Source organism: Panthera uncia (genome assembly GCF_023721935.1).
Source record: "Panthera uncia isolate 11264 chromosome A1 unlocalized genomic scaffold, Puncia_PCG_1.0 HiC_scaffold_16, whole genome shotgun sequence".
Classification (NCBI taxonomy): Eukaryota; Metazoa; Chordata; class Mammalia; order Carnivora; family Felidae; genus Panthera; species Panthera uncia.
In genome coordinates this window covers 14,255,208-14,272,753 of record NW_026057576.1, presented here as the reverse complement: position 1 = coordinate 14,272,753, position 17,546 = coordinate 14,255,208, and the positions used below count along the sequence as shown (strand labels likewise).

At 39.6% G+C, this 17,546-nt stretch overlaps 1 protein-coding gene across 2 annotated transcripts in view; it reads left to right on the top strand.

The window, feature by feature from the left end:
• Positions 1 to 376: 376 nt before the first annotated feature.
• Positions 377 to 17,546, top strand: part of SOHLH2 (spermatogenesis and oogenesis specific basic helix-loop-helix 2) — a 54,810-nt gene continuing 37,640 nt past the window's right edge. Inside the window, exons 1-2 of one of the 2 annotated variants that reach the window (XM_049646807.1) lie at positions 377 to 620; positions 13,650 to 13,864. In XM_049646807.1, the coding sequence (XP_049502764.1) occupies positions 417 to 620; positions 13,650 to 13,864 (419 nt within the window). In that variant the 5' untranslated portion in view covers positions 377 to 416. The remainder of the gene's footprint in view (positions 621 to 13,649; positions 13,865 to 17,546) is intronic. The other variant, XM_049646806.1, reaches the window with a different exon arrangement.

The window sequence follows — 17,546 nt, the reverse complement described above, 5'->3', positions numbered from 1 at the left end:
AGAAAATGGGGACAAGGCTGAGTCACCGGACAAAATGAAATACTTCTAAAATATTTAATTTCTTTGGAACGAAAACGCCATAACAGCACTCGCCTTCTCTAGCTTCTACATGTTTGTCTAGGGAAAAAAACCAAAAAACCGCTTGCTGATCCAAAAGATACCCTAAAGATTTTTAGAGCAGCCTGAGGCGAGGCAGTGCTTCCGCCTTCTCCTGGCAGTTCTACTAAGGCCTGGGGCCGTGACCTCCCTGAGCGTGGGACGGGGACCGGGGCCGGGACTGTGGGTGGGCAGCGTGCCACCAAGGGCACCCCGGGCAGCCCCTCCCGGCAGCCCCCGGGAGCCCCTCCCCCAGCCCAGGTCCCGCGGGGCCCCTTGGAGCAGGCTGCAGCACCCCCAGGTGCACGGCCCCGGGCGTCATGGCCACTTTAAGGCGGGCCTGGGGCGTGCGCGCCCACAGCTGCGGGCCGCGAGACCCATCAGCGCGGCCCGAGCCGGCGTCCGGGACGCGGCGGCTCGGCCGAGCTCCTCCTGCGGTGAGGCTGCCCCAGGACCCGGCACGTGGGCAACAGGCCATGGCGGCCTCAATTACCCGCCCGGAGCGCGGCCGAGTCTCTGGCCAGGTAAGAGGCAGAGGAGGAGGAAGGGGCGGCAGCTGCGTTGATCACCGCGCGCGGGCCCTGGGCCGGGTGGCCCCCTAGGCCCGCACAGGCATCTCTCATTCAGGGGACGCCGGAGGAGCGCGGCGCCGGGAGGGCCACTTCCAGGGGCGCGAGCCGGCGTCCGAGGGCGTGGGTGGGGGGGGGTCCCGCCCGGACGGAGTCGCCCAGGGCGGGAGGCCGAACTGAGCTGTTTTCCACAGGCCTGCCTCTGTGGCCCTCGGCACCGGCCAAACTCCGCTTTTCTAGCCGACCGCTCGGAGGGTTAGCCGGGAGCGAAACCTAGTAGGTGTCTGCACAGAATGTGAATGACGACAACTTTGGTTTTACTTTGAATGCGGGGAAGTTTATTTAACATGGGGAAATTTATTTTGAGCATTCTTGTCTCCGCACAGCTTGGCAGGCTTTTTTCAGTTTGCTTACGGGCACGGGGTCCAAAAAGTCCTCGCACGTCCTTCCTCGGGCTTCCACCCAAACAGGCAGTTGTGCCTGGAAACCAAAGCCGTTGGCGGGAAAAGGCATCTGTGCTGTTCACACGTCCTCCCACCTCCAGGGGACTCAAAAAGCCCGCTGGCCTCTTTTGAAGGCACCTGATTTATCTTCCCCTTAGCAGAAAGAAGCACAGGATCATTTCCGTGACTGTTGTAGATAGAAAATGAAAGGTGATGATAAGCTTTCTAGAAGGAAGGCATAAAACCTCCCCCACCCCAGAGAGCAAGGCAAGCTGGTGTTGGCTTTCTTATTTGACGTATCTTGGTAGAGAAATAGGAGAGGCGAGCCTCTTGGGCTGCCTGAAGTTTTTTAGCCCTTAGAATGTTCTGCATACTTAAATCTCCTCTGCTTTAAGCACAAGCTTTCTGAAATTACCACTTTGAAGTGGACCGGTTTAATAGGTTTTCTTAATTATTTCAGAATGGAGGCACCTCTTTAAACTCAAAGGAAAAATAGTATTTTAAGGTGCGGGATTAGGCAAAGCTACACGAAATGGAACTCTGAGTGAAATATCTGATTATCTAGTAGTGCATGAACAATCTCGGCTTCCTACCCTTAAGAAAGTCTGAAGCCCCAACTGAATCTTTTGTTTGCATTTGAAGAGCAGCTTGATCAGTTTCTCCAGATAGAGCTGTTTAAATCCCTTGACTCTTGGGGAAACTCGAGGCCAACCATTGCCCTGTGAGAGCGTTGGCCCATGCAGCTGCTGCTGATTGTCAGCACTGCTCCTGGCGATAAGAGTGACATAAATAACAACTCACTAAAATGTAGGAGTGATTTGCTTTAAGCACTTCAGCACCTGCTGTTACTAATTAAGGGTTTAGCCTGCCGCACATTGCAAATGGAAATCCAGTGTTTTCAACATTGTAGAGACTAGAGTGCCCTGAGTGGTACTGTGATTTAGAAATCAAACTGAGTGGATAAAGACCAGTGGTGATGATGATGTCGAAATCTAAAAACTGCCCACACTTCAGAGATCTACACCAAGGTGTTAGTAGTATTTATCCCCAAGTGTGAAATTACAAATGCTTTTTATTTCCTCGTTAGGCTTTAAAAATTTTTTTCCTATCTTTCCCAATGAATATGTATTCCTTTTTTTTTTTTTTTAAATAAAAGGTGCAGTAATCAATTCAAATAGAAAAAAAAAAATCCCACCACACGAAGTTAAGCATCTGTTGAAGTTGTGATACTCAGGTGAAAATCTTGGATATACTAGAAAAGGCAGTTTCCCAAAGCAGAATATACTAGAAAGTTTTGTTCATTTCCCTTTTATTATTGCTATCAGTGGATTTTTCTCATCACCTGTGTTCATATTATATTGCCAACAAGATATTTTTAACTTAATGAATATTCAGATTTAAGTTGATTAGAAGCTATTCAGTTAATTTGAGTTACCTTGGGATAGTGGACTAGGGCAGTGTTCTAATTTGTCTGATTATTAACATTCCACGTGTGCTATGGCATTGATTTTGTAGGGCAGAGGAGGAAGCCTTTGGCAGGAGAGCAAGTCCCTTCTTTCTACAGCTGCTTTTTTTTTTTTTTTTTAAGTTTATTTATTTTGAGAGAGAGAGAGAGAGTGAGTGGGGAGGGTAGGAGGGGCAGAGTGAGAAGGAGAGAGAATCCCAGACACTGGGATTCTGTCAGTGCAGAGCCTGATGGGAGGCTCTAACTCATGTACCATGAGATCATGGCCTGAGCCAAAGTCGGATGCTGAACCTACTGAGCCACCCAGGCACCCCTCCAGAGCTGCTGTTACTCTGTGAAATGCCTTGCACCATGACACAGAACTATAGACTCCTGTGCAAAACAGCCTGTTACTGGTACTGCACCTTCTCATCCCTTTCTGGATTTTTCCTACTTCCTCTCAGATTTCTCTCCAGTACCTGTGTCCTGCCCTTCAGAGCTTACTCTTGACTTCTCCATAATACTAACTGAGAGATTCTGGGGGAGTTGGACACTGAGCCTCAGCAGGGAATATTGCAGTCAGAAGCATCAGAGCTAGTAGGAAAGGGTTTAAGTTAGCAGCTGGTTTTTGTTATTCAAGGCTTACCTTTTATTTACTGTGGGCCCTGTTTCCCCTTCTCTATGGCTAAAGTAATGCAAAGACCCATTTGATTTAGGGCTGTCTTCAGACACATTTTCTTTTCCCCTTCTACTTCTTCCCTTCTCCATCATATTGATTTGATGTTGTCTCTGCTCAGGTTTGATATTATTGAGAAAACATGGCAATACCACCTACAGGGCATCGTACCAACATTTCTTCCTATAACAGTCAGGATTTAAGTATTTTCAACTCCCAGATGAGGATCACTAGTATCTTACTCAAAACCACTAGTAAGTGGCTGACCTAGGCGACAGACCCTGGTCTATGTGCATGGAAAGCCTTTGCCCTCTTCCCACACTGCATCCAGCTGTTTAAAGAGAATCAGTAGTAGCTTTGGTGGAACTGAGACGCATTCTTCCTGTGCTCCAAAGAATGAAAGCTATTCTTAGTAGCAGAAAAAAAGGATTACTAGAATGTCAGCCCCATGAAGGCAGGACCCTCTCTGTCCACTTTGCGTTCCCAGTACAGCATCTGCCTTGTAGTAAGGGCTCAAAAAACATCTGTGGAGAGAATAAATAGATATCAGTCAAACTTAAGCAGATGCAAAGTGGTGGGTGTTTTAAAGGAAAGAGAAAATAAATCTTGGTAGAAAGCTTTACAAGTTATTCATAGCCCAGGACACCTTGTTTTATATGTGTTATTTTAGTGTAATTATTATTAGCTCCCCCTTTCATTCTCAAAAGTATCTCAGTTTGGAAGGTTAATTAAATGATTAGTTTTGGACGTTCATAGGTTTAGTTAACCAGGTGAATTAAAAAACAAAACTATAATCCTTTTGTGACCACTTGTTAATGAGCATTTCAATTCTTGGCATTTTGTTCACAAGGGAATATATTGATGGAAGTAATCCTGTGCTACCATGGAGCTTCACAAACAATCCACACACAAAAGCATCACGGTGGTTTTTTTTGAGTCCCACGTTGCTCCTAAAGCGCTATTGGAAATGCGAGATGTTTATAAAATGAAAAGGAAACGCACTAAAGGGTCGTGATATTTTCTACTGTAGAAATTCCAAATTTCAAAGCTCATTTGAAAGTGTTTTGCTGTCTTCTTAGATCATAGGGCATTTGAGGGCAGTGGAAAGAAATAAGGTGGTGACATGGGTTGATATTAAGCTATTGAAAGGCTGTGCTAAAGAGTTTGAATTCTTATCCTGTTTGAAACAGGGTGGGGCAGGTAAATCCGATTGACTCCTGATGAGGAATGGAGTGCACATGTCAACTTCCTGGTCTGACCCTGACCCAGAGCAGGAGATACTTAAACATGTGCTGATACCTTCAGCAAGAAAAAATCATGGGGGGAAAAAAAGGTGTGTGTGTGGCAGGGGGAGCAGGGAGCAGGTATTCCAAATTAGAGGTCCAAGAGTAACCTAACCAAATGTAATGCATAGTCCTTCTTGGGATCTTGGTTTGAACAAAGCAGCTTGTCTCTGACCATGAAGAAAAAAAACCACAGGAAAACTTGAAACTTAGAAAGCAGATGGAATGAAATTGCCACTAAAAGAAAAGTAGAAAAACCACAGCTTAAAAGACCTAAAGAAGAAGGGCAAAGGCAAAAACAGTACTAACAGTAGCTCTGGCTGAATGTTAGAAGAAACAGATGAAAGTTGACCAGAGGGTGCTCACCTGGTGATAAATTAGCTGTATGCAGAGCACCTGGGCCACGTGGGCCTCTGCATTTCTTTACCCCTTGACTCTCCCAGTTCACACCTACTTCATCCTAAAGAGAATGGACGACATATGGCCCCCGGGTTCCTGGTGTTGGTCATTTCCAGATCTTTATAACTGACGAGGAGGCAGCTCTGCCCAGGAGGGAAATAAACTATTGTTGCTTGGCCTTCAGAGTAATGCCTGCCATTATTATTATTTTGACAATTAGCTGGTCTGCTCTCTCTGCTCTCCAGCCTTGCTTCCACTGTCCTGCCCACTTACGCCAAACCCCAGTCAGTTGTCCCTTCAAAGGAGGCAGCCGCTGAGATTACTTATACACATTGACTTAGTCCTTGATTCATATTTATGTTCAAATAACCAAGGATCTCCAGACATTAACAGAACTAGACACAAATGCAGCCACTGGACACAACTATTCCAGAGACAAGTTAGTAAGGGGATATAACAAACTTAAAATTCTAATTTGTATTCTCAGTGAGGATATCACATCCTAAAAATAGCAGGATATGAAGAATTACCAAAAATGAAAAATCTTAGAAGGGAGCAATTCACATTAAACGAACTGAAATTATAACAATCTTTGCAAGGACTTAAGACTGAGCTGGTGATATGAAAAATAAAGTTAAGGGACTGTCTCTGAGAGAAGCTGAGCCATGAAGGATCAATTGTGGATGTCCTGCATCTAGGAGAGATGAAGACAGGAGGAAATAGAGAAACAGAAGGAAACTTCCAAAGCCAAAGATCCACTGAGTGCCAGGTAGGATGAATAAGATCTATATCCAGACACATTCTCCCAAACTATCAGAACCCACAGCATAATGAGAAAAGCACTGAAAGGAAAGCAAAGCAGCTTATTTTTATTAACAACTGGATGCCAGAAGAAAATGGACCAATAGCTTCAAGGTTCAGAGGCAGGGGATTTTGACCTTGGAAGTATTTACCAGGTAGGGGCGCCTGGGTGGCTCAGTCGGTTAAGTGTCCGACTTCAGCTCAGGTCACGATCTCGCAGTCCGTGAGTTCGAGCCCCGCGTCAGGCTCTGTGCTGACAGCCTGGAGCCTGTTTCAGATTCTGTGTCTCCCTCTCTCTCTGACCCTCCCCCGTTCATGCTGTCTCTCCCTGTCTCAAAAATAAATAAATGTTTAAAAAAAAAAAAAAAAGAAGTATTTACCAGGTAAAACTGGCATTGAATTGTGGGCCCAAATGCCACTATTAAGTAATAGAAATAAGGGCCTTAACTCCCAAAGTAATGTAGGAACAGCAGGAGGGGAAAAAGGAAAATTCCATCAGCCTAACAGAAGGCATAAGGAAAAATAAACAAAATTACTATGGATAGGAAATGTGAAATAACAAATGAAGGGAATAAGACCACTTTAGGTTAAGTTATAAATGTTTCACAATTAATGTTATTACTTGATATTAATGTACATTAGTTAATGCCATTAATGAAATTAATTAAATTCCTATATTAAAACTAAAGTCACATATCGTGAAAAGAAACCTAAAAATTCAGATATATTCTATTTACAAAATTCACACAAAATCAAAATGATATATAGAAAAGCTCAAAATAAAGAGATATGAAAAACTACTGTATACCAGAAAAAAATTTCAAGTAAAAAACATTAAAAAGGACAAAGAATATTTCATATATATAGTTTTCTGTCCATATAACAGACATAATTATCAATATATGATATTCTTGATATAGTATTTAAAATATGCTATATAACGTGTTATTTAATATATATTAAATATTATGTTTTATGTGAATATAATTATCATGAATCTTTATATATCTAACCCCAAATTAGAGTCTATAGTTGGAGAAATTGATAAATTCACAAACCATAATTAGAAAGGAGAGATGTTGATACATGCCATAAGCTGAAACTTCAAGTAGACCTAAAGTAAGAAAGAAAACAGTTAACAAGTTCTGTGCCCAGCAGAAAATACACATTATTTTCAAGTATCCATGGAACATTAACAAAAAATGACTATGTATTACGCCACAAAGAAAATAAATTCTAAGAAGTAGTCATGCAGGATACATTCACTGTTGACAATGCACTGAAAGAAGAAATTTTGTCAATAGACAAAAAAATTAAGAACCAAAACCAAAAATATCATAATCTTGAAAATTAAAAACATTTTTATATAGATGTTTAATGCAACTCCTAGGTTAAAATGGAAGTATAAAGTGAAATTACATACTAGCAATGAATGAACACAAACGTAATATACATGAAAATCTGTGGGGTACAGTAGAATGCCACTTGGAGGACTGTGCCATCCAAAAGCACTTTATGCAGTGATGACAATATTCTATGTCTGATATGGCAGCCATTTGTCATACATAGATATGGAGCACTTGAAATGAGGCTAGTGTAACTGAAGTGAGTTTCAAACTTTAATTTTAGTTAACATAAGTGTAAATAAATTGCCACATGTGGCTATCATTTGGACCACGCAGTTCTATAGTCTCTAAGCATTACCATAAAAAAGAAGATAGAAAAGATTTATTATATATTAATTTCCAGTTAGCAAGAATAACTCAACACAAATAGTAAGCATTATATACATTTAAAAATTAATACATTTGAAAAGATAGATAAAATAGAATTAAAAAAATATATGAACAAAATTCACTTAAGGGAGAAAATTTAAATTTACTGGTAGTCATTAAGGAACTGTAAAAGATACTCTAAAACCCATCTCTCTAAATGGCCTCAGGCCCAGATTCTGCAGACATGCTGTTTACCTAAATTTCAAGAAGCAGATAATTCGGTTTTATAAAATATTCAAGACCATAAAATAATATTGAAGCTTTCTGTTTTACTCTTCAAAGCTGGCATAATCCTGATGATACCCAACCCAGATAAGACAATATAATGAAACAAAATCGTATCCTATTTTGCTCATGAATATAGATGGAAAAATTTAAAATAATACGAATGAATTTAGTCTATTACACATTATGTATAGGTTTATCCCAGCAAGGCGATGATGGCTTGTCATTAGGAAATCTGTTAATGTAATTCACCACCTAACAGAATAAAGGAGAAAAAATATGATCATGTTGATATTAAAATATTTAATAAATTTCAGCACCCATTTCTGATTTAAAATTCTTATCCTCCAAGTAGAAAGAAACTTCTTTAACTTGGTAGAGGGTAGTGACCAAAAACCTTCTGCATCATATTTAGTGGTAAAAACATTTCAAATATTCCCACTAAACTCAGGAACAAAGTAAGAATACCCATTGTTACTCCTTATATTCACCATTGTTTTGGATTTCTAGCCAGTGCTTTAAGATCAGTGAATAAAAAGCATAAATTCTGGGTGTAGAGACAAAAATGTCATTTTTGAAAACTGAATGATTATTTATATTCCTAGAAAATTCAGAAGAATCAACTAAAGTATATTGAAACTGAAGAGAGAGTACCATGAGTTTCTTGAAGCAGATTCCTCATACAGAAGTCAGTAGCTCTGTCTGTGTTATCTATAATCAATCAGAAAATACAGTGAGAAAAGCTATCCCCTTTACAATGACTCCTCAACTTTCAAATATCTAGCAATAAACATGAGGACATGTGCAGAATCTGTATGAAGGTTACATTTAAAAAAGACCTGAGTTCTCTAAGTCCTACTTCCTAAATAGGGAGATTTAATACTGGAATGATATTCCCTAATTAATCTGTAAAGTAAATGCAGCCACAATCAACATTTTAACAGGCTTCTTTATGGAACTTGACAACCTGATGCTAAAATTCTGTTGGAGGAGAAATTGTGGGAAATATCTAAGAACCAAATTGAAGGATAGCAAGGAGGGAACGATAAGCTCTATCAAATATAAAAGATATAAAAAGCTAGCAATTAGTGTCGTATTAATTAGGAATAGGCAAATAGATCAGTGGGTCAGAATGAAGCCCAGAAAATTGTACATGCATATATATAAAGGTGGCATTTGAAAATACTGGGAGAAGGTTACTCTATTCAGTAAGGCTACTTGGGTAATTAGCCCTGCATTTGAAAGAGATGAAATTAGATACATCACCAAATAAATTCCATATGAGATAAAAAGCAAAATGCGAAAAAAAAAAAACACCATAGAGGTATTAGAACACACTATGAAAACATATTTTAATAATGTAAATAGAGATGGGGGCGCCTGGGTGGCGCAGTCGGTTAAGCGTCCGACTTCAGCCAGGTCACGATCTCGCGGTCTGTGAGTTCGAGCCCCGCGTCAGGCTCTGGGCTGATGGCTCGGAGCCTGGAGCCTGTTTCCGATTCTGTGTCTCCCTCTCTCTCTGCCCCTCCCCCGTTCATGCTCTGTCTCTCTCTGTCCCAAAAATAAATTAAAAAAACGTTGAAAAAAAAAAAATAATGTAAATAGAGATGGCTTTGAAAGCAAGATGAAATTCACCAAGCCCATAAAGAAACAGTAGGTGGCTGTTACTAAATATTAAACATTTATTTGTGACAGACCTTGTAATCAAAGTTAAAAGCCATGACAAATAGAAAAAGGTAGTTAACATATCCAGAATATATAAACTATGGAGCAATAAGAAGAAGATAAACAACAGATAGGAACCTAGAAAAAGATAATAAATAGACAAGCATAATAAATAGAATATGCAATAAATAGAAGTGGAAATTGCCACGATAATGAAAAGATACCCAACTTCACAGTTAATCAGAAAAACGCAAACAAAAAGGAAGATTGGGGTTTTTTTCCTCACAATATTGGCAAAAATGAAGAAAATTAATAAATAGTCTTATTAAGGATTGGGGAAATGGTATTCCTGTACACTCGTGGGGATTTTTCTGTCTTTTGGGAAGAACAATTTGGCAGTATCTAAGTTGAGAAACAAAAGCAAAAAATTACCTTTTAATCTTACAGTTTTGGCACTAGGACTTAGACTTACTTGTACAAAGATGTATTTATTCCTCCATTTATTTTCCTTTAAAAATAAACTTTTTTTTTTTTTAATGTTTATTTATTTTTGAGACAGAGACAGAGCATGAATGCGGGAGGGTCAGAGAGAGAGAGGGAGACACAGAATCTGAAACAGGCTCCAGGCTCCGAGCTGTCAGCACAGAGCCCGACGACGCGGGGCTTGAACCCACGGACGTGAGATCATGACCTGGGCCGAAGTCGGACGCTTAACCGACTGAGCCACCCAGGCGCCCCTAAAAATAAACTTTTATTGAGACATGATTCATAACCATGCAATTCACCCGTTTAAAGTATACACTTCCAGGGTTGCTATTCACGGAATTGGACCAACATCACCACAGTAAGTGTTGGCACATCTTCTTCATCCCAAAAAGAAACTCTGTACCCATTAGCAGTCACTCCAACCTCCGTATCCCCCCCGGTAAGCACTAAAGTACTTGTCTCTATGGATTTGTCTACTCTGGACATTTCATGTGAATAGAATCGTGGTCTTTTCTTATAGCCTCCTTTTACTTAGCATAAAGTTTTCAGGCTTCACCCATATTGTGGAATGTATTAGCGCCTCATTCCTTTTTATTAAAATTGGGGTATAATATACATAACATACTATTTACCACTTTCACCATTTCTAAGTGTACAGTGGTATTAAGTATATTTATGACGCTTTGCAACTTTTACCACTACCCATTTTCAGAACTTCTAAAAACTCATTCAAAACAATGCTGTATTTCATTAAACACTAACTCTTCATTTTCCCCTGCCCCCAGCCCGTGGTAACCATTATTCTATATTCTGTCTCTTTGAATTTACCTATTTTAGGGACATCATATAAATGAAATAATTCAACATTTCTGCTTTTTTGTCTGCCTTTTCTCACTTAGCATAATGTTTTCAAGGTTCACTCACATTGTAGCATGTATCAGAATTCAGTTCCTTTTTAAGGCTGAATAATATTCCATTCTTTGTACATGCCACATTTTTCTTTTTCATTCTTTTAAACAGTAATCTTGTTTATTTCTTTGATTCAGTCCTGTCCATTATTCATATTAGATCCGTCATAAGTTGTCCACGGTTTACTTTGAATTTAATGAGACTAAAAATACATATGTACACAAAGATGTTCATTATAGCATTATAACAACAATGGTTTGATAAGTTACTGTCCTCATAAATGAGGAAGATTGGATCAAGATACAAATGAGTACACGTTCTCCTTCTACTCCAGATCCCAACAAATGATAGAAAACGTGTATTTAAGAGAGTAAATCTTTAACAGCCTGGGAAGTGAAAATGTTCCCAGTGAACTGGAATTTCTGAGGAATTGTTGAACTACAGTGAGAAAAGAAACTCACTTTTAAAAATATCTCCTTTATGAAAAAAAGGTATATACGTGTTATATGATTAACATAGAATTCATCTGGAAGGTTGGGAATGCAAGCTGGTGCAGCCACTCTGGAAAACAGTATGGAGGCTTCTCAAAAAACTAAAAATAGAACTACCCCACCACCCAGCAATTGCACTACTAGGCATGTATCCAAGGGATACAGATGTGCTGTTTCAAAGGGACACATGCACCCCCATGTTTATAGCAGCACTATCAACAGTAGCCAAAGTATGGAAAGAGCCCAAATGTCCATTGATGGATGAATGGATAAAGAAGATGTGGTATATATATACCATGGAGTATTACTCGGCAATCAAAAAGAATGAAATCTTGCCATTTGCAACTACATGGATGGAACTGGAGGGTATTATACTAAGTGAAATTAGTCAGAGAAAGACAAAAATCATATGACTTCACTCATATGAGGACTTTGAGAGACAAAACAGATGAACATGAGGGAAGGGAAACAAAAATAATATAAAAACAGGGAGGGGGACAAAACAGAAGAGACTCATAAATAGGGAGAACAAACTGAGGGTTACTGGAGGGGTTGTGGGAGGGGGGATGGGCTAAATGGGTAAGGGGCACTAAGGAATCTACTCCTGAAATCATTGTTGCACTATATGCTAACTAATTTGGATGTAACTTTTAAAAAATAATAAAATTTAAAAAAAAACAGGGAAAAAATAAAAAGAAAAAAAAATTCATCTGGAAGGATATAGACAAAATCATTGACAGTGGTTGCTTCTGAGGAGGAGATTAAATTAGGATATGAGAGAGGGATAAAAGAAGACTCACTTTTTTCTTTTCTTTTTTTAACAGAAGGAAGAAAATTAGAAGGCAGAAATAAGAAGGGCCAAAGTTTTACTTACTTTAAACCTGACTAGTTTCTTGCACCTCCTAAGTTCCCTTCAGCAGCCCCTGGGAAACTGGGTGAAGCAGAGGGGATACTCCATGGTGGGCCACCTTCAAGAGCATCCTGCTCTGAAGGGTTGTATCTTTGGCAAGCTGCCTTTCTCTGTGTCTCTCAATCTCTCTCTCTCTCTCTCTCTCTCTCTCTCTCTGTCTCTGTCTCTGTCTCTGTCTCTGTCTCTCTCTCTCTTTATTTATTTATTTATTTATTTATTTATTTATTTTAACATTTATTTTAACATTTATTTATCCTTGAGAGACCAAGAGAGACAGAGCGTGAGCTGGGGAAGGGCAGAGAGGGAGAGGAAGACACAGAATCTGAAGCAAGTTCCAGGCTCCGCGCTGTCCGTGCAGAGCCCGACGTGGGGATTGAACTCACGAATGGTGAGATCATGACCTGAGCCAAGGTCGGATGCTTAACTGACTGAGACACCCAGGTGCCCTAAGCTGCCTTTCTCTTCCTAGGTATTTCCAACTCCTTCACCCACTTCTTTTGGCTTCAATTCTGGTCAGCTCCCAAATCTGTTTTCTCATGCAGACCTGTGGCCTGCCGTTTCCAAGTGTCTGCTGTTTCCACTAATTTAAGCATCGCCCTTCTTTGACAGTTTTAGTGGATTATGTTCAATAGCTGTAGAGAATAAAACATAGGAAAATAAAAGGTGAAGATGGAAATTATATTTTTCTTGATTGAATGTGCTTGAAAATAACCCCCAAAGGAAAGAAAGATGCTTTTTGGCTCTAAAATAATGAAGTTTGAATGGCATGTATATTCCATTTACAGAAAAGACTGTGAGTATCTCTTGGAATTTAGGAATTTAAATCTTACTTTGTTCTCTGGAATGTGTGTTTCATTAAAACAAGTGCTTTAGGAGAATCACCAGTTTTTTTCTCATTAGTAAACACTTTCCAGCAGGATGAGTGATTGGGAAACTGGGCCTTAAGAATCCTGTCTATTGTTCCTAGAATGAAAAAGAAACTGGGAGGAAAATCACAGTAGAATAGTTATTTGTAGGCAGAACTTTTAAAAATGGCATGACCTTCGGGGCACCTGGATGGCTCAGTTGGTTAAGCTTCGGACTTTGGCTCAGGTCATGATCTCATGGTTCATAGGTTTGAGCCCTGCTTCGGGCTCTGTGCTGGCAGTTCAGAGCCTGGAGCCTGCTTCAGATTCTGTGTCTCCCTCTCTCTGCCCCTTCCTCACACTCTCTCTCTTTCTCTCTCTCAAAAATAAATAAACATTTAAAAACCTTAAAAAAATAGCATGACCATCAGATCTATTCACTACCCTAAGTACTGAGGACAAGAAACTACTAGTTCCTGTCCCTGAGGTGCTTATCGTTGACCATTCAGTCTGCTTGTATAGTCAGTCATGGTATTATTTGTCACCTTTATTTTATCCTCTCATACATGGCACCTTCTCTGTGCTCAGATATGAATTATGTGGTACTTCTGCTTTTTTTCCTTCTCTTTCAGGCAAAAATAGACCTCTTATTAGTTGGAGATGTCACTGTTCAGTACCTGGCTGATATTGCGCAGAAATCCTTTTCACATATTGCAAAAGTCTCCATAACCATCAGAGATGTGGAGGGGGCAGCAGCACTTCTGGAGAATTGCCCATTTGACATGGTTTTCTTGAAGATGACTTCTTTACCAACTGCTGACGAGCTGGAAGCTGCCAAATTAATTAGGTGAACTTCAAAAACGTTTATATTTTTAAAATTTTTTTAAAGTTTTTTTTTTTTTTTTTTTTTTTTGAGAGGGAGAGAGAGAGAGAGAGAGTGTGTGTGCACAAGTGGGGAACGGGAAGACAGGAGAGAGGAAATCCCAAGCAGGTTCTGCACCATCAGGTTCTGCACCATCAGCACAGAGCCGGATATGGGGCTTGAACTCATGAACTGTGAGATCATGACCTGAGCCAAGATCAGGAGTCAGATGCTTAACCAACTGTGCCACCCAAGTGCCCTTAGAAACCCATTTCTAGGGGCGCCTGGGTGGCTCAGTTGGTTAAGCGGCTGACTTCGGCTCAGGTCATGATCTCGCGGTCCGTGGGTTTGAGCCCCACTTCGGGCTCTGTGCTGACAGCTCAGAGCCTGGAGCCTGTTTCAGATTCTGTGTCTCCCTCTCTCTGACTCTCCCCCATTCATGCTCTGTCTCTCTCTGTCTCAAAAATAAATAAACATTAAAAAAAATTTTAAAAAGCCATTTCTATAAAAAAAAAAAAAACCTTTAAAGATGGTACTGTTTATGCTTTAATTTTTAAGATGAGAGATATTTTCATGGGAAGAATAGGTATACATAGTATTGTTTTTATTGCCAGTTTGGCATACTATTATAAGAATTATCATTTTAATTTAAAAAGTAATTGATGTGGGGGAGCGTAGGTGGCTCAGTCAGTTAAGTGTCCACCTTCGACTCCCGTCTTTTGAGCCCCATGTCAGGCTCTGTGCTGACAGCTCAGAGCCTGGAGCCTGCTTCCGATTCTGTGTCTCCTCTCCCTGCTCCTCCCTGACTTGCACTCTGTCCCTCTTTCTCTCAAAAATAAATAAACATTAAAAAAAGGTAAAACAACAGCAAAAAAAGTGATGTGGGTGAATGTGAGAATTAATTGGTCATAGAAATTTATTTGGTACAGTACTTACCTTAATCCCATAGGTACTCCTTTTGAATAACTATGTCATTTAAAATGACACATCCGGGGTGCCTGGGTGGCTCAGTCGGTTGAGCATCCAACTTCGGCTCAGGTCATGATCTCACAGTTTGTGGGTTTGAGCCCCGCATCAGGCTCTGTGCTGACCGCTTGCTCAGAGCCTGGAGCCTGCTTCAGATTCTGTGTCTCCTTCTCTCTCTGCCCCTCCCCCACTCACGCTTTGTCTCACTCTGTTTCTCAAAAATAAATAAATGTAAAAAAAAAATTTAAGAAAATGACACATCTTTTTGGAGTTCATTAATTTTTATGGCAGATACTAAGGTGAGCACTCTTAGCTCTGTGTTATATTAGCGATGGACTCAAAGTGTCTCCTTCAAGAGATGTCCTAATGTGGAAAAGCCTCAAAACTCTTTGGATCCGTAGAGTCCAGATCAATATCACCTCCAATATTTTTGTTTCATCTTGTAGCTCCATAGATGTTCTGGTTCTGTTTGACCCACTCTACTTTAGAGATCTGGAGTCTGGTGGTGGGCGAGTTAGGTGCTTCCTTGCCTGACTACATAGGATTTTGAGCCATTCTGGATGTTTTTAAACAAGGTTAGGTCAAAACAATTTCGTTCCCCTTCTACGAGAAGATTTGATAGAGAAAGTGTAATTGCAGATAATATTGGAATATACAAGGACTTGTAATAATTACTGGACAGGCCTTTCAAGACTAAAGGAGAATGTTCAGAGTCAATATTATCCCTGAATAAAAAGTAGCAAGTGTATTCTGTTAGGGGACAAGAAAAGTTGGAATGGGAAGAGGTCAAAGTAATGAGTTCCTTGTTAAAGAGAGAGGTGGAGAGACGGATACAGCTCTTGGGGTTTCTTAGATTATCTACTTCATTTGTTTTGGCTTTCTCCTGGGAGTATGAACCCTAGACAAACCAGGCAGGCTACCTCAAAGTGGATTTCATTTCCAAGACATGTTGTGAACTGTCCTTCTTCTGAAGATAAACCTATTTTATTATATACCTTTAAAAAATGACTCCTATGAATAGAATTCCCCTGGCTGGGACCTCATCATAATATTGCATTTATTATAGTATTTCAGCATTTTTACAACAGTGTTATGGGGAGGTGGAACAGGTTTCTTCATCCCTACTTTACAAACAACTAAGGGTGAAGTGGTTTACCTAAGACCATATGGCTTGTTTTTACAAAACTCTGAGGAGAAGTCTTTTCTCTTCATGTTCCTTATAAAAGTCTATAATTACTTGGCTTGTGTGTTGAAGCCCCTTCTTTTACACCTGAGATTCAATATATGCCAAACTTTGTATAAACTAAAAATACATGCCATTTTACAAGAGCACTGGACAAATCAGTGTGGCTGATCTCTCTCCTCATTCCAAGAGTGGGAACCTAGCCAGGTCCCTCTGTGGTAAAGGCTTCATATTTGCTCAGTGTTGAAGCTACATTTTGAACAGGATGAGAATAAAGTTCTATTTAAGAACAAGTTTTATGTCCAGTTGTAATTATTAAAAGGTAGAAGATTGGGGGAGAGAACATATTCACCGTGTGGATTCTCCCTATTGCTGGTTTCTTTGCTCTGAATAACACAGCTAAAGATTTCTCAGCAGGGAAGAAAGAAGGCATTAAATATATAGACATGCCAAAATAGTATATTTACCATATGGTTCTACTATTTTGCTATAGAAACATTTGTTTGGAAAGAAAAAAAGGATCATTTGAAAACACCTGGATTTGTTTTTCTTGGCTCTTGTTCCGCTATTCCCAATATCTAGTATAGATTTTGACTAATAGCAAGTATTCAGTACCTTGCTGTGGGTATGAGTGAGTGATTGTGTGGATGAATAGAAGAAATGCCATTCAGGGCAGACAGTGAGTTCTAGCTTTTGTGTTCCTCCCTAAAAAATGGACAGTTTTCTTTGTAAAATCTTTGCCTTTCGTGATACTGACCTCAGAGGCTAGGAATGTCTCTGGAATTCCCTTTCTTGCCCTAAGATCTGTTATGAGTTTATTACTTATGAATTATTTAAACCCTTGTGGAGCATGTTTATATTTTTGAACCTGTGGTTTTTCTTAGAGTAATGAGTCCTATAAACATACTATCCCATTTGTAAGGCATTTAAGCCTTTATCTTTCCTAAAACACTGTATATTTTGAGTTTGGGCTGACATTTAATTACTAAACCAAAATAAAATGTCTTGTTTAGCTTTTCTTCTGCTGTATTTTAGATTTTCCCCCCTTAGATCCTTGTTGTTGTAATATCTCAAAATCTGGATGGGTTTGGCAAGATATACGACTATTCGTCTTACTTTTTTCTCTCTGGGTACTTTATGTGTTTTACCAGTTAATGAGGAGCTTAATATAGAGTAGAAGTGTCCACCTTTATTTGTAGTATTAGAGCCCGTGATCACAAATCTATTTATCTATAAGGCATATGGATTTCTATTAAAAATAAGAATGAAGCATGTAGCCTATTAGCTATAGTGTTAGGCTTATTTTAGAATAAAATATAAGCAGCCTGTTTAATAAGATTCTTAAATTTATTCTTACAGAAGAATGATATTTTCAGCTTGAAGCTAATCAGGGATCAATTTTAATCATTCATAAAAAATATCGGTACTTCACAGACTGACATTCTCAAGAATTATGGCACATCTCAATTACAGGTTAACATTCTTTTTTTTTTTTTTTTTTTTTTTTTTTTTTTTTTT